This window comes from Aptenodytes patagonicus, chromosome 12 (genome assembly GCF_965638725.1).
Source record: "Aptenodytes patagonicus chromosome 12, bAptPat1.pri.cur, whole genome shotgun sequence".
Lineage (NCBI taxonomy): Eukaryota > Metazoa > Chordata > Aves > Sphenisciformes > Spheniscidae > Aptenodytes > Aptenodytes patagonicus.
Genome location: NC_134960.1, coordinates 8475966 through 8498477, shown reverse-complemented (window position 1 = coordinate 8498477; position 22512 = coordinate 8475966). Strand labels below are relative to the sequence as shown.

Genomic DNA, 22512 nt, shown 5'->3' with positions numbered 1-22512 from the left:
GCCCATGAAGGACAGCAGACCCTTCCCCAGCACTCGGTTGACAGCTCCATACCTGCTGCCCCATTTGTGCCCAGTATCTCCTCACCCATTAAGTAAAAGGTCGGGTTCACGAGTGCCCTCTGCTCTGCCCAGCAGTGGTAGCACAGTTCCAGGCACAGCTGAGACTTTCAGCAGGACTGACCCCTTCTGAATCCCTTCAGCCCCCGCAGAGGAAAAGCCACAGACTCTGTCTCTTTCATATTTCCCCATGTACAAGAGGCAGCAGCACTCTGGGGGTCTGAAGACAGAGCCCATACCAGCTCCCACCACCAAGCAGAAAGCAAACGGCAGAGCCCCGCCTTGGGGAACACTCCTGACTCTCAGGGTCTCAGTCCTGCTGCAGTACCAACACTGCATCCCACACCTCCCTCCACATTCCCCCAGTGCTGACCTGTCTCTTTCTGGAAGCTTTGCCGGGGCACAAACTCAGGGCAGTTGATGAACTGTGAGAAGTCTGTTTGTGTGTAGTCTGCCATAGGAGGGCCAGGCAGAGCCCATTTTTCTGGCTGCTCTTTTCTCCTGATCTTCTCGTCCACGATTTCCACCACTTTGCTGTCCTTCAGAGCCTGGAACCAAGTGATACCCAGTTAACTTAGAGCCCTGCCTTGGCACGTTGAGTGGCTCAGCCCCAGCCCTTCCTCCCTAGGAGGACCAAGAGGAGGAGGAGAGAGCAAGTTAAGGACAAGGGAAGGCTCCACTTGCATCTCACCCACAGCCCATCTAGAAAACAGGCCTCAGACAGGGGTGGTGAGAAGCAGAACAAGAAGGAAAGTTCATCTTTCCTTGCCCTCACCTTAATGATAAGGCTGATGTCGGTGGTCAGCGCCTGCACCCGGTGGAAGCTGGCAATCAGGGTGATGGGAAGGAAGCCATCCGAGTCCATCTTGCGACGCAGGAAGAAGTCTCGCTCCAGGTTGTCCACACTGAAGTAATATTCTCTGTATGGACAACACGTCAGTGAGAGGCAGCTCCAAGCCACCTTCCTCTGGGCACCCCTGAGGAAATAATCCCCCCACACACTTCTGCTACTGCGAGGCTGAAGAGAGACAGCCTGGGGAGCCCAGACTTGGGGCAAGCTGGTGCTGCAAACTGCATGGCACAGAGTCAACGCACCTCGGCTCTAACCCTACCCACGGGATTAGCTACGCAGTCTCTAGGGAGGGCATCTGTGAACATCCCACCACCAGCCAACACTCAGACAGGAGAAGAGGCGGTGCTTACATCTGCCGCTTGATGTAGTCCTTGAGCAGTTCCTGGTCCACGCTGTAGAGCTCGGCGCTGCTGATGTTGTCAAAGTAGTAAGTGATGTTGCTAGCATACTTCTGGGTGCGGGAGCCATCCGAGCCCTCGAATTTCCGGTACCCATACTGGTAGTCGAAATGCCCTGTGGGACACCAGTAAGGGTCAGCACAGAGCCCTTGGCATCTGCTAGACAGGCTGCGCTGCCAGATGGGGCCAAACTCCTGCACAAATAGCTTCCTCTGCACTGTTCCTGGGGCCCCCATAGCAGCCCACAATGGGGCATCACTGACCCACATCCTCACCTCAGCCTTTGCCTCAGAAGGGATCCCAGTGACACCTCAACACACCAAGCCGAAGAGAGGCCAGGAGCCCTCTTACCCAGGAGCAACTGGGCAGCCCAGGTGACACACGAAGGCCCTACACTGAAGCTGTGTCAGGGTTAGCAGACACTGCCCTGCCAAATGCCAGTGCAGATGCTCTTCCCCATCCAAGCCAAGACTCCTGCTTGGCTCTCAACATGACATAAAGCCCACGCAGAGTATCAGCATGCTTCAACTCCTGCACACAGAGGTACAGCAAGGGGCAGAAAACAGGTGGAAGAGCTTGGCCTAAGTAGCGGAAAGACACTTGCCTTTATTAAAATACTAAGAATAATAATTTGCTTTTATTAAAAGCATCTCAACTTATCAGCTGGGATGACGTGCCACAATGTTTCCCTGTATTCCTACAGCACTCTACCCTCCCCAGCCCGCTTTGGAGCCCCAGGTCTCACACACACACACAGAGCCCTGCACACTTTGGCACATGCCCTGTTCTCTCCCTACTGTCACAAGACTGCACATACAGTCATCACCTCCTCTGCCACGGCCACGTCCCCTGCCACGTCCCCGGCCTCGGCCCCGGAAGGTCCCTCGCACAGCTCCTCCCTCGCTCTTCACGCTGGAGGTTTCATCGTGGTCCTGCCAGCTGCGCTCATGCTTGTTGTCCGGGTGCCAGCCTGCAGCAGACGGGGAAGGAGAGGCAGGAGGAGGAGTGTTACAGGATGAAGGCACCTCCCTGAAGCAAGCCCACTGCCCCCTGAGCCCTCTGAACACAGGAAGCATCCCCACCACCCCATGCCATGCGTGGGCATCGGGGCTCGCTCTGCCCCACGGCCAAGGACAGTGATAGTGGGTTCCCAGCCCAAGCCTTCACCTTTCAGCTCGCTGCGGTTGTTGGAGGGGTGCCTGTGCTGCTCATTTTGCCGGTTGTTCCGAGAGGCCGTTTTGTCCCTAGGCACCTCTGACTTCATGTCGATCTGCAAAGGGACCCACTTGTGTTTGTTGCCTGCAAAAGGACAGGTTTTGGGTGTGACACAGGTTCAGAGAGCATCTGCTTCCTCCCCCACAGCCCCCTCTTGCCACACAGCCACCATACATGGAGGAGAGAAAGCAGGGGGGCCTTTTGGACCAACCCTGTCCTCAGGCATCCCTCCAGGCCTCACTGGATGCAGAAAGGCTCCGACCGGGACTCTCAGGCATGAAGGGACGTGACACAAAACTCCCCTGTTGCTTCATGGCACTTGTCCTTCCTCTGCCCCTTTCTGTCCGCTGAAGCTCAGGCCAGACTGACCCCACGTGTCAACCACGGCTGATGCAACCCACAGTCACGGGCTTTTCTGTGCCACCACGGAGCACACGTGAGAGGGCAGACTACTGCCCTGCTCCCCGACAGACACACGGATGCCCCTACTTGGGCCCTGCTCCACCTGCTCCCACCAAAATGACACTTTGTCCCATTGAAGCCTGCAAACACCTTTTCACTGCAGCTGTCCCTGCATTGGGACCATGTCCCACAGTAAGGCCCCCAGGGAACGTGGTGGGTGCTACCACCTGGCTGTGGGTCACAGAGGGGGAGACAGGCTGAGCCCGGGGTACTGTCCCTGCCAGGTCCTGCCTTACCTTTCTTCTTCTGAGCTGACTTCTGGTTGTCATCGTCACCATTCTTCTCCTCCCCAGACTCATCTGATTTGGTTTTCAGGCTCTCTTTGCTGTCGCTCCCATCCCCTTTCTCCTGCTCTTTCATGTCTTTCTTGACAGGCAGTTTCCGGAGGGACGGTGCTTTGTGTGGCTGCTGGAGACACACCAGTGCAGGAAAGATGTGACAGGTGGGAGAAATGAAGAGCTGGAGGCAGACCCCAGCTGTCCCAACAGGAGCAAGAACAGGAGGACCTTGCCCTAGGCTGGGAGCATCCCTGCTCTGTGCCTCCCAGAGCTGTCCTGTTCCTGGGGAAGGGCTTATGTCTGAGCCAGGTAGGGGGCTCTACAGATGCTGGGAAGTGCTCGAGCTGAGACACAAGCCCCAGGCACAGCAGTTACCAAGATGGACCATCAGGGAGGCCTGGTGCTCCTGGATGGGGCGTTTCCTACAAGGGACCGGACTGCCCCAAGGGCATAAGGATGAGTGACCCTCATGTCCTGACAGGCAGCCAGGAGCTGGCAAAGCAGCATCCAAAAATAGAAAGGTTTCAACAACACCCACGTCTGTAGCAGGAAAGGAAGGCCATGCCCCTCGGACACACTAGCCTGTCCTCATAGGTGTTTTCAGTTTCTCCCGGGGAAGTCTTGGCTTTTGCCCAGGCCCCTTCTTGCACTGAGCAGCCCTGAGGAGAGCAGGTCTGCGAGCTGCCCTACCTGCTTCACCCAGCCCAGGCGTTTAGACTGGGCTCCAGGCTCCCAGAATAGCACCAAGGGAGGGAGCCCGATGTGCAGGGCAGCCCTAAAAGGAAATCCCCTGCACCCTGCACGCTATTCCTGGCTGCCTCCGCGCTGACACTCAGGACCCCAAATGGCCTGGCTCAGCCAGCGCTCCCAGCACCACAGAGGGACAGGGAGGTCTGCAAGGGCCTTATCCTGCTCACCAGAGGAATTGTGTGTTCTCACCTGGACGCTCTTGTGGGCTATTTCTCCAGGTGTTGGCCAGTTTGTGGCATCACCGAAGTCACCAACCTTGTATCCAAAGAGAAAGGTCTCATTAGTGCACAAGCTGCAGGTGCTGCTCCCTGCATCAGCAGCCAGAAGCCCTTTCAGCCACACTGTCACAGCCACCACCCACCGCTGTCCTGTGGACAGCTGTCCCCGAGAGGTCTGGGGGTGACACCCAAGCTGCATACACACAGCCCCTCTCCCCACCCAAGCAGGGCCCCCAAATAAATCCCAAATAACTGCAGACAAGTTTATGTCTATCCAGGATTATAATGAGGCTGCCACCGGCTGCCCCGTAAGCTACCAGCCTCCCAGCTCCCATCAAACTTTTTGCCCCAGCAGCAACATTTGGCACCAAGCCACCCATCACAGGCACTGGCCCTTGGACAGGGAAAGCACAGAGCTTTCAGCATCCTAAATCCACCTAAGCAACCACATCCCGTTAAAGAAGCTGCCTCCACCTAGTGGCAGGTTACAGCCAGGCGTAGCTTCACTTAAGCGCCCAACTGCGACCAAGCGCTGGCAACAACAAAGCAAAGGGATCACGTAGTAGAATCGGTGGGAAAATTCAAGCAGGTATCTGATGATGGGAGCTCCCTCGTTCCAGACAACCCATGGCCACATGGGGCACCACCAGTCACTTCTCTGCTGAGTAAGTGCCCTGGCCACTACCATCATTTCTACCTCTTCCAGGTTTCAGAGAGGACCTGCAGGACAGAGAGGAAAGGACCCAAACAGCTGCCCAGGTACACGATGAATCATGTCTGGGCACTAAGTTTAAGATTATCTGGGCACAGAAACTCCTCCTTGCCCCTGTGGGGTTACTGTTTCTAAATTAATTTGGAGTCACCGAGTCCTCCATGAGATCACGTCTCTACATTCAGGTGCCATGCTCCTCTCCCCAGGAGGCAGGTTTCCTGAGAAAACCACCTCCAGTGCAAGGCCATGCCTGTTTCACAGAGACAGGAGCACCTTCCATCCCCAGGGCCCTCCTCTCCCTGAGATGGAGCAGATAAGGAATGTCATATCAACTTTCAGATGCGTCTTCACTGGCTGCTGGGAGCCAACACCAACAGCCCATGTCCCTAGCTGTGCCCCAGCTGCATGCAACATCCTGAGAAGCAACTGTCCCTCCATCACATGTTGATCCCCTGGAACAGATTGCCCTAGCTCCTCCAAAGGAGTCTTTGTTTGAAATCAATTACCCTGGCTCTCCGTGTGCCAGTAAAGAACAGACTGCACAAGGAAGAACAGACCTGCAGACACAGTGCTCTATCACACCACCACCCTGCCTGCACTGCAAAGCAGGGCACTGGCTGAGCCCACAAGGGACTTGGGGTGTCCTTGGGGTGGGGGGAGAGGCTTTCCACATTCAGCACTGCACTCCAAGTGCCTCCCTGCCAGAGGGGAGATGAGAAGGTCTCCCCTAGCCTAGCTGGGCAGAAAACCAGTCCAGGCAGCATGCAACACCGAAGAGGAGATGGAGAATCAGGATGTTCTTCTCCACATTCTCGGAAGCGGCCAGGCCAGCACATCAACCCCTCCACAACCAGGCTTGCGAAGGAAACAGTCTGCTCACCAGACCCTCAAGATGCTCATACAGTGAGAACAACTGCACCAGAAGCTGAAGGCCAGCGAGGGGGGTGGCAGGCACAGCCTTACCTTACTTCCTTTCCGCTGTCTTGGGTTGGCAGCCCTCACCACTTTTGCAGGAGTTGTATGTTCTGCAAGAGGAGGAGAACAAAACTATTAAAACACAGCTGAGGGTTGTGGAAGTGTTAGCTCTGGAGGGAGGCAGGTGGGAAGCAAGCCAGCTCCCCCTTCAGCAAAAGGAGGGCTAAGAGGAAAAGGTGAACAGACAGAGCCAGCTTCTGATCTGGGTCTCAGAAGAGCCCCATCAAGATCAGGAGACCCCTGATCAATCCAGGTGGCCAAGAAATGGACCTTTAACCCCGTCCCACTGCAGGAAGACACTCCCTGACTTAGCTCAGCCCTCCCCGCTTGGCCTTGCCAGCCAGGGAGGAGGGGTGGCGAGGAGTTCAGCTCACTCTGTAAAGCACCATGCAGAACTTGATCTGCTGTTACGCACAGCAAAACAAACATGCCCTTGAACAGGCAAGGCCCATCACTGTGCCAATGTGGCCACCCTCCCCAAGGAGCAGAGGAGGGCTCTGATGGAGGGGCGTGCAAGCCTGCAGCACATGGGCACTGCTCATCTCGTGCTTTGATCTCCAGTGCATCCCAGCACGGAGCGGCAAGTTCACAAGAGGGAACGTGCAGAGAGGAGGAGCCAGATCTGGGAAGTGCCTAAACCCTGCTACAGCCAAAAGTATTTAGACACTTGAGTGCCTCGGGGTGTTTTAAGGTAGGGCACAACTGTTGGGGTTCACACCACCGTGGACCTCACACAAGACTTACAGCAAGTCAAGACCTCAGCCCCACCATGACGTGTCTTGGCTCCTGCTCACACACCACCTCCTTACAAGCAGAAAAAGAAATTCGACTTGTTTTTTCCCTCCCAGGTTTGGCTGCAAGGTCTCCGATCAGGAGCAGGCTCACGCAGGGCACACAGAGTCCAACAAAGCACCATGCCGCTGCCTAACACAAACCAGCCCCGTGAGGACCAGGTACAAGGGTCTCCTCCATGACAGCGGTGCTCTGCAGGGACAGGAGAGCCTGCCGGCCCCTGCCTTGAGGGGCAGCCCGTGCCAGGTGCCACATGACCAGCAGAAGCGAGCATTTCTGCTGACTCCGCTGGCTTTGTTTCAAAGAAAAGCACACCCCAGACCAGAGTTGGGGGCAAGGGTGGGAGGGAGGTGAAGAGAAGAGCCCTGAAGAACAGCAGAGGCTATCTGGAGACGCCCCGGGAAACACCCTGAATAGCCTACCCAGCTCCACTCAAAGCTGGCTTTGATCTCCTGTGTAAGGCAGGATAACTTTGCCTAGATGATCAAAACCAGTCCCCTTCCTAGCCTCAAAACCTGTGATTCATCCTGCTGGCCCAGCCTTGCTCAGAGCTGGAGGCTTTGAAGTGTCAATAAGGCAGAGTCAGACATGGCACGACGGAGCAACATGCACTCCCCTTCCTCGGTTCCCTTCCCTAAGGCTTCTGCATGGGGATTTCCCCCCTGGGAGAGCCCAAGCTCTCAGCTGGATCCCCAAATCCTCCCCTTTCCCCCCAGGACCTCCCCAGCCCACCTGCAGTGGCTCCCCCCACGAGCAGTGGCAGTCCCACATGTTCCTCACGTATTCCACATGTGCCTCATTGAGAATCCCGGTTCCACGGCACAAAGCTTGCCACAAGGCTTTTAAACTTTCCTGCTAGCGTAGGAAGAGCAAGTGCTTTCAAAACAGCCCCTAAAGTCCTCCACTCAACGCCCACAGATGTCACCAACCAAATATAGCTTCAAAAGGCACCAGCTGCTACAGCACAAACCTGCGGCCAGCCCGGTTTTCCACAGGTACAGAGCACCCCTGCCTGTTCTGACAGCACTGACATGCCTGGCACCGCAGAAAAAAAAATAACCGAACTTGCTCTGCAGCCTGATTAGGCACCGATCTCTCTGGCTGGGGGAGAGCAGGGCTCCCTCTCTCACTGTGAGCAACTCACCCGGGGTGCCTGCTCCCACCGCACTGCAGCCCTGGGGCTCACGGCAATGGCATCCAGCCCTTTCCTCCAGCTGCTTCAGCTCAGGAGCCTCACAGCCATAGATGTTCTTGTGCTTTTTTGGGAACCAGTCAAAGAGAGGCCCCCTCACAACCCCTAGTGAAAGGGGACGCAGGGACACAGGCTGCAGCGGTGGGTGCCACAGACTCCATCATCTTTGTGGGGGAGGGAGGAGACTGTTTGAAACAAGTTCTGCTGCTTTCCTTATCTGCAAGATAGGAACAGGGATCCCTTATCTAGCTGAGGTGCTGAGAAGACTAATTAGCATTTGCAGAGCGCTGCGGAAGACAAAACACAAAGCAAAGCAAAGCAAAGCTGCAGCCTGGCAGGGAGGCTGCTCCAGGGAGTGCAGCCAGGCCAGCGCCACAGTGGGGGCTGCAGGCAGCTCTCACTGGTGTGGATGGAGTCAAGATCTGCAAGTCATGGTGGAGACTGCTCAGACCAAGAAAGGAGCAGGAGCTGCAGGCGGCTCTCGCCAGCGTGGATAGAGTTGAGATCTGCAAGTCACAGTGGGGACTGCCCAGACCAAGGCAGGAGACCAAGGGGGTGTGACTGTGCTGGCGGATACACAGACACACCACGTGCAGAGCCAAGAGCCATGGCGAGCAGAAGCTGTGCATGCCTGGCACCCTCCAGGGCATGCCAGCATAACCAAGGGCCCCAGCTCCAACCCATCAGCAATTCTGTAGTCAGGCTCCTGGACATCAAACCCAAAACTGCTCTTTGTGTTCCTTTGTAGAGACTCTAGCAAACACAAGTGTTTAAAAAAAAAACCAAACCCAACCCACCCAACACACATTTAAACTAATCCAGGTGCTCAGGCTTCAGAAGGAAACCTTCCTCTAAGGACAGCAACACATCTTGTGGTGCACAGCTGAAAAGACACCCTGCCAAACCCCGCTGCCCTTCATCACTGCATGAACCTGGGAAACGGGGAGCAAGTACATGGTGCCGCCCACCCCCCCACAGGAGCTCAGGACAAGCAGTGCTACAGCGGGATACTAGATACTGCCCTGGTTGATAGACAAGCCCTTAAAAGCTGCTGACAGATGTCTCAGACCTCACGGCATTTCACAAACCGTGAATTTTGCATTTGTGAAATTCATAAAATTTTGCATTTATTTGGTGGCAGTAAGTAATTTTCAGTTGCACTAGCATCACCTGACCACCGTCCGTCCCCCCATGTCCCGTCCCCCCCCCCCCAAAAAACCAAACTACCAGGGCCCCTCTGTGTGAGGGGACAGACAGAACAGCTGCAGTGGGAGCTGGGGCTTTAGTGCTGAGACTGGCAAAGGGACAGTGGGCAGGGAAGGAAGGAGCAAGCTTTGCCTGCGGCCACAGAGCAGATACTGGCACAGCCAGGAACAGAAAAGCAGGTCTCGAGTTTTGATCCGCTGCCTTCAGCCAGAACCAGATCATTTGCCCATGGGGTTGCCCAACTAAGAGGAGGTTATTTCTTAACAAACAAGGGGACAAGGCACAGGTGGGAGCATCGTGGCCCCGATGTCAGTATTGCAAACCCCTCCCACGGCCAAGGCACAGCCAAAGCATTCACTAGCTTTTGACGCTTGCTCCCCGATATGCCTGGTGAGCACCAAGATGGGCAAGGCTGTGCAGACACCTTGTGCTTTCCTTCCAGCCCACGGCTGGCTGCAGCACAGCAGCCCTCAAGGGGCGGGAAGCTCATGGGGGCGTCCAGGTGAGCAAACACCTCGTACCTGGAAAGATAAGAGCCTTTGCACAAGGACCAGACAGCCAGGGCAACAGCAGCTCCACAGCTAAATGTGTCCCCCCAAGAGGGACACGTGCTGTAGGACCACTGTGCTCAGCCTAGGAGACATATTTACTACCTTACCTGGGGAAATCAAACCCAACGCCCGATGGCCTGGTTACCTTTTCTTACATCCAATGCAGCTTGTAATGGATTTTTAGAGAAGGCAAAAGAAGAGGTGGAATAAATCTGCAGGGCTAGGCAGAGGCCTGGTGTTATACAGCAGAAATACCTGCACCTCTAGCAAGAAAGCTGTAGTGCCTGCTCCTGGTGTACCACTCACATGCCATATGGACGAGGGCTCAGAGCACCCCAGCACCAGCTGGGACAGCCTCAGAGGGCAGCCCAGGCTCCCAGCAGGAACGCAGAGTCCTCAGCTCTGGCATGCGCTCCATCCCTGACACAGCAGACCCCTCCTTCCCTGGCAGCCAAGTCAACAGAAAGGAGCCGGCCTGCCCCCAAGCTGCTCCAGCCCACAGCCTGGCACCTAGGAGAAACTGCTGAAGGTGGTTTTTGAAGCCAAGAGCCTGGACTTTGCGCTGGAGAGGCTCAGGCAGGGGCGCATGCTCTGTGTCACAGGTTCTGCTGGGGCTGGAAGAGCCGAACTGGTATCCCCAGCTTCCCCGGAGCCCTTGCAGGAGCCTGAGGGCGCCATGCAGGACAGCCAGCCATGCGCCAGCGGTCCAACAGGATCCACTTCACCACTCGACAGCCTCCAAATGATCCTCCCTCCTCCCCAGACTCCATAGGATGGTCCTGGCGCACGTGAGGACCACAGCCCACACCCAGTGCTAGGGGGCAGCCGCACCAGCAATGCTTCTTCAAGGTCTCCAGGTGAGGAAGAGCAAGTGCAGCTTGGGCAAGGGCAAGCTGAGCCCTGAGCAGGCTGGGGGTCTGGGCAGGTTGCAAGTGAGAGGGGGAACAGTGCCCCCCGTCAAAATGACATGGCAAGGAAAAAGGTATTGCATTAACCTCCTGAGAAACCAAAGGACACCCAGGTATGACAACTTCTGAGAAGAGTAAAGATAGAAACCATTAGACAGCTTACACCTAAGAGGACTACTACTCGGCTCACACTATTTGTACATACACACTCATTGTCCAGGCACTGAAAATCAGCCCAGGGATTAGCCATTTCCCCCAGAGGTAGCTAGCTAGAATCTTTACAGGAGGGCAAAAGAGTCCCTCCTGGGGTACGATGCACAGGACAGATGTGGTGGGACAGCACTGACCTGCAAGGCAATTCCCATAAGAAAGAGGGACCCAGCAGACAGACAGCCACAGCCAAGCCTGCAGCCACAGTGGGGTCCTGGCAAGAATCCCCTTGCTGGTCCCAAAGGAGACATAAGGAGCCAACAGAGAACAAATATATGAAGTTGTGTCCCCACCTTGCCAATGTGGGAAACTCAGGGCACCAACTCTGTCTCTGTCCTTCCTCCAGGTCTCAAGCAAGCTCTCTCCCAGGGCGGCCTGATCCACACAGCAGCAGGGGCAAGACATTGATTTGGCAGCTCTCCCATGGCACCCCTCACTGCCCATGCACTCAAACTCCACAACTTGGAGTTTGAGCCTGAGGACACAGCTGGTAAGCTTTGTGCCCACCAACACCATGCCTTCTCCAGAGATGTTTGCAGGATCAGACCTGCAGGCCAGATGCGACCCAAACAGACAACAGCCTTCCCCCTCCCACCAGCAACCTGCCAGCTGCAGACAGTGCTGAAGGTTTTTCTTGTTGAGAGCCTGTCCCACGGAGAGCCCCCCTGAAGTTACAGGCAAAGAAAGCCCTGAGGGACAGGCAAACACTTTCTGCCCACCACCCAGGGTTGCTGCACTCGTTTCTTCATCAGCGGGACAGCAGTGATGGGCAACACATCCTTACTGTAACGGGGCTGGGAAGCACAGGCAGACAGGAATGCTCAGCACAGTGGAGCAGAGGGGACCTTGGTCTCCCCAGGGAGTGATTTGGTAGCACCCTTCTGTACAGAAAGAGGTGCAGACTCCCCCAGAGACCAAGTAGCAGCTTCCACCTCTCCCTGCCTCCAAGGAGCTGCTCCCAGCACCGGCCTCAGCCATGCGTCAGAGCTAATGCCTGACTGAGATGGGAAACGCTTGCCTCCGCACCTCCATGCACAAGCAGAAAAGCCTGGGATTTATAGCACTGACTGCTTGGCATGCTCACGTTTTGCTGAAGACATCATAAGGTACACAAAACCAGCAAGAGTCAGGGCAAACTGGGCATACAGACTGCACCTCCTCTAGGTTTGCAATGTTTCACGGCTCCACCTCCCACCAAATCACAGTTGTAGCTGGAGGTGCATGCATGGAGGGGGGAAAATCAAGGGAGCACTGGGATGGAGTTCTCCAACAGCTTTAAATGAGACACTATCACAAGGACATCTTCCAGCATAAAGGAGTCTGTGTCTCCACAACAGGGGCTCCCACCCGCACCTGAGGACTGTGGAGAACCACAGTTGGCCCCACCGCTTGTAGCACAGTCTTGCGGCTCCAGTTGGCAGCACAGCACCTGGCCTTGTCTACAAAGGTAGAGGAATATTTGCAACACCTCTGCAATATCAGAAGTTTCTTACATGCGCAAGAAAAACTGCTGTAGAATGGGTAAGGTCAGGACCAAGCAGAAGACCGGATCCTTAAGCTGCATTGCTGAGCGGGATTCAGGCTTGTAAAGCATGTGGGAAGCCTGTTCAGCAGGGGCAAGAGACAAGCTGCAGGCACCATGGCTCAAAGCCTTCCAAGCAATTTTCTGCAGCTCCTCAGCAGACAGCTCCACCTCACAAGCCCTACTGTAACAGTAAAGGAAGCAGGGAGCTGCCTACGCTTCTCTGCAATGTAAGCTCTGCAACTACTGCAGAGATCACTTGCTAAAAATAACTTCAAAAAGGGCACCTGACAGCTCCACAGAGAGCATGAGAACACTCCCACCGGGTGTCCTACGCAGGCTCTGAGAGCTCAGGAGTTTGCCCTGGAAAAGAGCAGGGAGAAAGGCCAGGGGTAGAGGCAGGTTCAATATAGCATGCCAGGGCAGCACTGTCACAGGCTGGGAGTGTGGGCACCTAAGTTATATTCCCAGCTCTGCAAGCCCTCACATCCCTCAGCTGATACTCCCAAGACAGCCCTGAAGCAGGGGGAGGTAAAGCAGCTCAAGACACTTGCAGAGCCTGCCTCTCTGCTGACAGCACCCTACAGGCAGCGCAGACCCGCACAGAGACCTTCAGAGCAAGCAGGGGCACCAGATGTAACACAGCCCTGGTCACAGGGAGCTGATGAACAGTATTGCTTTTTAAATGCATGTAACTGTTACAAGCTCTGTACACACAAGTTGTCTGCAGGGTCTGACTTTTATTTCCAGGGCAGATGAGGGGCAGGAAGGGTCTGGACTTACGCTCCTCCCTGTAGCCTTCCAGTCCAAGACAAAAACCCTTCAACTTGTGGCCAAGCTACACTCTGGAAGGAGCGGGTTAAGAAACACCGACAGGCATTTCTAACATTAACAACAACAGCACGGTGGATTCTTCCTGGCACAGATGGCTACTATTAAAGGTAGCAAATGAACTCTCTCAAGGGCAAGTGACATCTTTCCACCGTCTTTTCAAGCAACACTCTTCCCCAAAGAGGATTTCTAGGAAAACTTTTGACACATGATCCATGCTCATGCACTGCACTGATCCCCAAGATGCCAGGCTCAAGCAGAACAAGATGGCACAGGAACCCCCCCCAGTTTTTTAAGGAAGACCAAGCCCTAAACTAAGGGGTCTCTGCTGGGAAAGCCGGTGGTTCCCATACCCCAGGAAGCATCACACTGGGGACACAGCCAAGGTCACCCAGCTGACTGGACTCCAGAAACTGTCAAAACCAGGGAGTTGGGCCGGCTCAGGCCCCCACAGTTGCTGAGCCACCCTGCTCTCCCTGAGCAAGGAGAAAGGCACCCATCACCCCACCACCCCTGTGGGAGACGCTCCTCCGGCACCAGTGCCTGACCCAGCTTGTCTGGTGCAGACAAGCCTCCAGCTGGCACAGCATTTAGCCAGCAATTCCTCTGCCATCATGGAAGAGAGAAAAGCCTCCGAGAACACCTGCAAACACTCTCCATTGGGTTAAGCAGTTCAGGGAGAGGGGCTGGAAAAGCCAGCGGCGCTCCCAGGCAAACACTGCGTCAGTCCGTCACAGGCAGGCTGGGGGCCCTGAGAAAAGGCACAAGTTGATCCAGCTGCCGCTCAGGGCAGCGAGGCACAGCAAGGACACCTCGGCGCTGGGAGAGGAAGGCACCCGAGGCAAGGCTGCAGGGGCCCAGGCCCATGCAGGCAGGCCAAATCGTGGAGGAGCTGGAGGTTCAGGCTCTCCTCCAAGCCAGCTCAGAGACCAGCTGATAGTTCATGACCTAAAAATTCAGGGGTGGGGGAGAGGGAGGGGAGACATGAGCAGGAACTACAGGAGAGCAAGGACAGACACACAAGGCATGGCAGGACTCGCGACTCCTTATAAAACACAGCAAAAAAAAAACCCCAACCCACTCACCTTTGGGGGCAACTGATTTGCAAATTAAAGGGGGGTGTCCAGCCTCCAGGAGGGACCAGGAGCAGTTTCCTCCGCTCCTGCTTACCTCTGCTGCACCACTCTGCCTGTTCTACCAGGCTCTAATGAAAAGCTAGTTAACAGTTAATTATTACCCATTCAGGAACATGATCCCCTACTCTGACCGATCCCCTACTCTGACCGACTGCCGGCCAGGAGGGATAAGACAGTCACGTGATGCAAAAATCCTGGCCTTATGAAAGCATGGGCAACTATATTTAGTTGGAAAAACGATGACCTAGTGAGCCCGCCCCTCCCTGGCCCCCCCTTGGGAGGAGCTGACCTGCCATCTCTGGAGATCCTACCTCCATGGTACCTGGGAAGTCCCTCATCCAGCCAGGAGTTGTAACACCAAGACGGGGACACCCAGCACGGGAGCGAGCCCGGTGTGCATGCACATGCACAGGCTGTCCTGGAGGGGCCAGACCAGTGCACAGCTTGGGCCAGGGAGACCTTCCCTCCCCATCCTCAGCGCTGCGCAGCAGGTCACCTTGTCAGCGGTGAAAGCTGATAAGCACGAAGAGCAACAAACAGGGCCTAGCCCAAGGTCCTGGACCTTATCTTTAAAACGGGAGGCACACTGGAAACCTGACCAGTGTGACCAGTGCAGGGGAGCAGCGTTCAGCAGCGATGCTCCAGCTGCCGGCCTCTGCACGCCCAGGGCTGGCAATGCTCAGAGCTGGCGACGGGAGTTTGCCTCACCTGGATCAGCCCACCCGTCTCTCTCCACAGGGCAGCTGGGCGAATGAAACAGACACGGCCATGCTGAGAACGGAGAGGGGAGCAAAGGCAGCCGTGCAGCGGTCACACATGCATGCCACCACCACTGAAAGAAGGGGCCAGAAAAAAAGGTGTGCGGCAACAAAAGCCAAGAGCATCACCCGCTCCCCCTCCCACCGCAGTGGAAGAGCTTCAAAGGAGAGGGGAAAAAAAAAAAGCCTGAGGACCAGACATCATTAATCTCCTGTCATCAGCAGAGGAGTGCTCTCTGCCCGCATCCTGCTGCAGCCGATGAGACAGCACAACCAGCAGTGCCTGTAGCACAAGTGAGAAGAGGTCATCGTGTCGCTGCCGAGCCCAGGGCATCACACTGATGCGATCCCTTTAATGGCCATCAGCCTCTTCTGCAGCTGCATCTGGGGACTTGGAAGCTGACAAAATCCTTCCTGGGAAGCATCTGGTACATCTCACTGTAAATATTTAACAATGAAGAGACACGAATTGAGAGCCAAGCGCCTGCCGCGAGACCCTCCAGCCCCACGCGTTCGCACTGTGTCTCTTCCATTGCCCGTGCCAGTGGAGGCAAGGGGTCATATAAGGCAAAGGTGCAAACTGCACAAAACATGCCTCTGGAAAACCTACCATCTCAAAGAAGAGAGCCAGAGACTGTGTTTCTAGAAAGGAGACTGTGAAGTAATTTAAATAACATCATTCTTGGTTCCTCCCTGCTGTGATTCCTGTACCCGACTTTGGCTACTTCTGCAGAGGGATTTCTGCAGGACCAGCACGTCCCCTGTGCAGTGGCCACTTGCAAAGTGACCGCTAGACCTCACCCTCGAAGCCTGCACCAGGTCAGCTGCAAACCTGCCTCCCCGACTGCGTATAACAAAAGGAGACTGAGCAGCAGCTCAGCTTGTGAGGCCAAGGAAGACAAAGCCACCTCCAGGCAGAAATCAGCCCCATCTCTTGGGGTGGGGGAAAGCAATAGCGGTTTGGTGGTAGGACCGGGTGCAGTAAACATTCCCAGGAATTTAGGGAAGCCAGACCGAGGTCACCCACTAAGCAGGGTGCCTCCAGAAATGAGCTGAAGAAATCCTACAGTCCCATAACCACCTGGATTAAACTAAGCACGGGTATGGGGGCTTCCTCCCATAAGCGAATCCAGAGCATTAAAACTGTGACAACAACAAGGCAGCCAAATATCCTTGCAATCTTTGACAGCAAGCAGAAAGGCTCCTTTTTTGCTACGTAAGGATTACCGTACCTCAGCCAACCTGATTTCAGGGCATGCTCTCCAAGCACAAGAAACAACATCTCACTTATGCCCCCCACCTTAAGCCAGACGCAGTGAAATTCAAGATTTTTCTTGATATAATTTTGATATAACAAATGCTGCCAACTTCCTTCCTGGGTGCACAATCACGTGGATCCTGCTGCATAAATCACTCTTTCTAACCCAGGTAATTCCAGTGCTACAGGTGGCTGCCTCCCCTGTCTCAATACACAGCATAAAAGAGTAAACACCCTCAGAGGGAGCCTTCCCAAAGGAGTTGGGAATACCCAGCTACAAAAGGGTGCAACACAGCACTTTCTCTCCTAATTTAAAGATCTATATCCCCTCCTTTTCTTTATAAAGGATTAACAACAGCTTCCTTGCAGTGGGAGCATCACCCGCATCTCTTTAAGGAAAACTTCACAGCGTTTAATTCGAAGTGGTATTTATAACTCAAGAAAGATATCTCAGCCACCACTGACAATTCTCCAAAATGATCAGCTCAGGGTGCAGCAGGAGATTATAAGTCAGGAGTAGCAAGACCAAGACAGAGCATCACTTGCTGCTGTGTTGAACACCAGCGCATCCACAACTGCACCCTGCAGTCAGCTCTGGTCTCCGCATTTCAACAAGGGCACAGCAGTGTTGCAGATGCACAGAGAAAAGCAATTAAATCGCCCAGAAGGCAGACCCTTAAGAGGCAAGACTAATAAGGCTGGGATCCTCCACCACTGGGGACGACTGGCTGGGGTGTACCACGCCAGGAGGGCGCCTCCTTACCAACTGGAACCAGGAACAGCACACAAAGCTAGCAGAAGATCTGTTTAAAGCAAGCAAAAGTATTTCCTTAAATAGCAGGCAGCGAACTTCACCACCCCATGCGGCAACAAGTCCTGGGATGTGGACAGCATCAGCAGCCTCACAGAGGGTTTAGATGTTCACAGCCAACGTGTCCACAGAGGTCCGGGTGGAGATGTGCCCTCACAGCCTTCCTCTAACAGCAGAAGTGGGCAGTATGAGAGTCCATCTCTCTGCTCTGCCACCACACCGCCAAGCCCAGCACCGCATCTCTCAAGGGTGTTGAAATCTCTCCACTTTCCACCTGAACTCCAGATCACAAGGTTTGAAGTGGCTTCTTCTGAAAAGCACCCTACAGCTGCCAAATCCTAGTTGCTGGATGTGGGAGAGGAAAGGACCAAGGAACTGCTGTGTTAGAAGGAAAGTCAATCGCCTCTCTCCGAGAACAGCTTTATTTCCAAATGCTGTTAGGTAACCGGGACGCAAACACTGCTGCCTCTCCACCTCCATAGTGCTTGCACGTGACACCAGGCTGAGGGCAGAACGCCCCTAGCATCCATACGCTAACAAGCAGGAACATGCTTTGGAGCACACTACAGCTCCTGTACCTATAAAATGGCTGATTTTTGGCTCAGGCTCCCCATCCATTCAAGTCCCAACTGTTACCACAACTCAGCATCCTCTGTCACTATGCTAACTGCTTTCTTGGGTGGAAGAACGGACTTCTCACCAAGAGGGGAAACCAGCCATACAGACCCACCTGGCCTTACAAGATTAACCTTAAAAAATAGGCATTGACATAGATATGGAAGTTCTAGTGATTTGCAGTAGCAGACTTGAGCAAATTAACTTGTTAAACAACCTCAGCAATGCAAGGGAGGTGAGGAAGTCAAACCCAACAGCCTCAGGAGTGCACAACTCTGATGCTAGAAGCAGGTATGCTCCAGGCAAGCCTGCTGCCCCCCACCAGCGGTGCTGCCCTGCCTTCGCCTGCTGCATTCACTGTGTTTTGAGATATCAGGGCTTCCAGATAAGCTTTGTGCACAGGAAAGAAAAGCATAGCACCAGCTTTAAGGCTCTTCTGGAGAAGGCATGAGAAAGGATTGTGCAGTGTCCTGTGCAGCTACCATTAAGAGGAATCCTGTTTAAGCTTTCACTTATCTCCTTAAAAAAATAAAATTGTAGAAAAACCCCAAGCTCTGTAGGTAATGTTTTCAGCCACACTATTGACATGTAACATGCACTTACTGAAACGCTATCATCTGCTGCAGACACACATTCATGCCCCACCCTGGAGGCAGCTGCGAAGGTCCCCAACCAGCTGGAGAGCAGAGGATTGAGTTGTGCCAACCAAAGGACATCTCTGAGTCTGCAGCACAGGCAGACAAAACCCAACACCCAAAGGCAGATCTTCAGCAGGGTGGAGAAAAGCCTCTTATGAACTCAACACATGGGAATATACCTTTGCTCCTTGAAAACCAGTCTTAATATTTCACTCTCACACATGTTCTGAAAGCAAGAAAATTATGAAAGACTTACAAATGGGTTGGGTTACTACTTGGGTTACTTCTCCAACACCTATAGAGGTATCTTTTGCAATGCTCTAGTGGATCTAGTTATATACCATGGCCTCATTAGCTGGCTAGAGCTCTTGAAACACATACATACACACGACTTCCAGCTGTCTGTTCAGTTCATGAAGTCAAATTACACTTTCTCCAATGTTACACCAGACCACTCAAAACCAGCGAGTTATTTTTACTGAAATCAGCTTTAAGACAATGGAGCCGATTTCCATACTTCCAAATCCTGATCACGCAATGCCTCCTCAATCAGCAGCTATTTATCACCACGCTATTGCATGAACTGGGGAAAAGTGATCCCATGCAAAGCCAAAGATGCAGGTAGGAGGTGGACATAGCGACGTGTCCAAGGTTGCACAAGGCCAGGCTAGGCACTGACCCCCCCTTCCCAGTGCCTTTGCTACGGGACATCTCCACAAGGCACTACAGCTCTGAGACAACAGGATCTTAGTGACTGGTCTTGGTATCACTGGGTAAAACACAAACCTTTCCCTCAGTCTTGGCACTTCAACAACATCAACCTGGATGAAGAGCTCCCGGCAGTTTGGGAAAGGCAAGAATTGAGATCATCGATACCTGCTTTTAAAAACTACATCCCCTTTCTGATTTGGGACCCCCACCCAGAGTAGCCTCCCCTCCCTCCCGAGTCTCCCTAGGAGCCCAATCCTTTTCTGTAGGGTCTCTCCTGGCAAGGCTGCACGCAGTACTGGGGCCAGGAAGTTTTCATTAGTCTTGCACTGATGGCAACACAGTGTGTATCTCTGTTGCTGTTAACAGCGATACTCAGCAGCAACACACAGAGTAAAAAGCCAAGGAGGAAGTCTGCATCTTTTCAAAGTATTGCACATTCAAACATACACCTTCAGGTTCATGGACACATCAAGCTATATACAGCTAACATACAGACTAACAGCAGCAATTCTGAGCTACATTTGCATCTTGAGACACCAATGTTTTCAGTTATGTGATGATCAAAACCTACAAGTACCCAAACTCTTTTACCCCAGACACCCAATTTTGCCACCCTACAACGTATGGGAGGCAAGTAACCTTCCAGCAGTTGTAGTCATCACTACATGAAAGCATAAAACATGTTACTGCCATACAGGAATGGCCAAATATTAAGAGGGGCTTTTTTTGTTTGGTTTTTTTTGGGGGGAAGGTTTTTGTTCTGGGTTTTTGGGTGTTTTGGTTGTGTTTCTATTTGTTAGTTTTGTTTTTTTAATTTTTTTTAATTAATATCTGTTGCATATAGTCTTCTAAATCTAGTTAGGGCTGTCTCTGCAGAAAGAGAAGTGCAGGGAAGGCATGGGAGAGGGAGACTTGAAGAACTCCATTTTTAATTAATACATACCAGACTGGCCGTCAGTTGGAAATATATCTGTAAAAGAAAAAGCAAAAAAAAAAATCAGTATTGGTTGCAGCTGGAGTGCGAATCATATTTAAAAGGTCCCTCCTCTCTTGATTTGTTTGCTTTAGCTAAACAGAGGAAGTATTTTCTTAGTATCCCAAGTTAAACATCAATCCAGCTTGGAACCCACCTCAATTCAACCACTTGTTGTGAGAAAGATTTTGAAGGAGACCGTGTTTACCTGAATGTATTGCTCTCATAAATAACCTTCTACATTGGCTTCTAACAGACAGCGGTGAGGAATAAAAAGCTAGTGAGATGTACAAGGCTCTAGACAATGAGCTCATCAGTGGCACCCCCATGCTCCCCCTGGCCAGCATTATCAAATGGAACCTGCACAGAGAACATCTAACATGGTAACTGGCCAGGGAGCGCAGGTGGCAGCCAAAGTAAAATGAGCATTTTCCTTATGGTTCTTGGTTTTCGCAGCCACAAGGGACATCAACAGCTGTGCCTGGCTCCAACACAGCACCTATACCAGAGAACGGGCAAGCAGAAGCACACACCCATCACCCGAATGGAGGCCTGGTGCCTTGGCACATCACGCATCACCCCGGGGGAACACCTTCCCCTTCCCACCTCAGGTGGCTCTGCCAGCAAGCACAGCCCACTGCGCAGAGTTGCTGGAGTCTGGAGGGTTTCAGACGCTGAAACAGATTACTCAACCTTCCCACCCCCAAGCTCTTTCAAGTTAGAGGTACAGGTCCTTCTCCTGATGGACCCTATTTATTGTTGGGAGGAAGATGTTCACTGAAGTAGCTGGGAAGGATCAGATTAAAGATTCGTTCTTTTGAGGAGCACGCAGGACAGCATGCGTGGAGAAACCCTGTTGATAAAGGCTCCCCAAGAAGCTATGAAAACAGCAGTTTTTAGAGAGCAATACTCTGTTTTCTTCAAGAAACTTGGAAGAGGGGTAAAGGAGGCTGCCAACAAGCCCAGGTCCTCCTAGGACAGGGGCAGGCCCCTGGCTCCTGCTTATCAGCTGCCCAAAACACACATTCAGCTGTAAAGTCACAAGAGTCGCAGCAAGGACTACCCCTTGGACAGGGCAATGCTCTCTGGCCTGGGCTCAACCAATGCAGAAACAGCAAAAACACGCCTCTACCAAAGAGCTCCTATTTATCTACCTTTAACAGTGCACCGGGTTCAAGGCATCCTCAGGCAGGGATGCTTATGCTTTCATCCCACGTAAGAGCAGCAGAAGCAAGTGGTGGTGGGGAAACAATATCAAAACTCCCTCCACCGTTACGCAGGGTTATGGTCTGTGGCCATGCTGAAGGCATGATCTCAGGGAAAAGCCAACACATTCAGAAAAGCCTCCAAGCACCAGTCTGGATCCTTTGCAGACTGCATGTTCTACTGCAACCCTCCACCAGCACATCACCCAGGCACATCTAAACATCTTGTATTTCTGTGACGGTTGCTGACGAGGTCAGGCTCCTACAACAGTGAGTAGAAACACCCTGTGCTTGATCTAACAGGTCCCAAACAAGAGGCAATTTCTGCATTTTCCTACTTGGGCAACTCCCAGACTGCTTCTCCGCAGAGGAACAAGGTAGAAGCACTGGTTAATGTGTATCCCACCTGTTTGGATCAGCTAGCTGTACCAGCTATTACCAAAAACCAAAATTAATGAGTAATACTGCTACTACAATGGCTGAGAAAAGGAATTCCTTTGTGCCAGTCAAGAACTACAGGCCTTGGCAACCATTCCCCTTGCTATACCCCTGCCAGGTGCAGTTCTTCAGTTTGCATTCCTGCTAGGCTGTCCAACCAGCTCTTCATCAAATTCATGCCGCAGCCTGGCCAGCCATCTGCACAACCAGCCATCCACAAGAGGTCCAGGCTACCGCCTTCTAGAAACCACAACAACTCAACAGCAGATTTGCCACCACCTTTGCTAGAAAAAGCAGTGGAAGTTCCTCAGTTGCTTAGGTCAGTAGAAAGCAAGGACCACGCATGATGACCAGGGGCAGCTATTGCTCACGTTCACCTCGAGAGGTTTGCCAGTGCAACTCCTGTTGAAGAAGGACACTTGCCTCCAGTCCTCAGCCCTCTTGTCTGGGAGAGACTGAGCTTGTCCAACTCCTCACACCTACAATTAATGCAGATTTGACTCCAAGCTCTCCAGAGCAGAGACACAGAGTGCTGGGCTTGCAGGCAGCTTTCCCCACTGCCGAGAACCAGCACAGAGCAATCAGTCTGCAGGACTTGCTCTTCTGAAAAATAGTGTTGCTGGGAGGACACATATGAGGCAGGGCTGGTCAGGGACCACCAGGCACAACGACCCTTTGGGATGCCTTCTTCCCTTGCAAGCACAAGATTAGAAATTAGCCTGCCAATTAAGGGCAGCACCTGAGGTGCCCAAGAGAAGTCTAAATCAGGCAGCACTTTCTTTTCCCAAGAAAGCCATGGTGGGGAAGGAGGCAGAAACACGTGTGGCTGGCAGGGCAAA

The 22512-nt window shown here is 53.3% G+C and overlaps 1 protein-coding gene across 5 annotated transcripts in view; it reads right to left on the bottom strand.

The window, feature by feature from the left end:
• LARP1 (La ribonucleoprotein 1, translational regulator) overlaps positions 1-22512 on the bottom strand; it is a 48711-nt gene that overhangs the window by 11868 nt on the left and 14331 nt on the right. For 3 of the 5 annotated variants that reach the window (XR_012996359.1, XM_076350025.1, XM_076350029.1), the window contains exons 2-10: positions 20001-20027; positions 5907-5968; positions 4203-4268; positions 3222-3393; positions 2476-2607; positions 2126-2278; positions 1261-1423; positions 833-977; positions 431-605 (exon numbers count right to left, since the gene is read on the bottom strand). Coding sequence is in view for 4 of the 5 variants with exons in the window: in XM_076350025.1 (XP_076206140.1) it covers positions 431-605; positions 833-977; positions 1261-1423; positions 2126-2278; positions 2476-2607; positions 3222-3393; positions 4203-4268; positions 5907-5968; positions 20001-20027 (1095 nt within the window). In the remaining variant the exon portion in view is untranslated. Of the gene's footprint in view, positions 1-430; positions 606-832; positions 978-1260; positions 1424-2125; positions 2279-2475; positions 2608-3221; positions 3394-4202; positions 4269-5906; positions 5969-14215; positions 14299-20000; positions 20028-22512 lie in introns of those variants that run through there. The other 2 variants (XM_076350026.1, XM_076350028.1) reach the window with 2 other exon arrangements.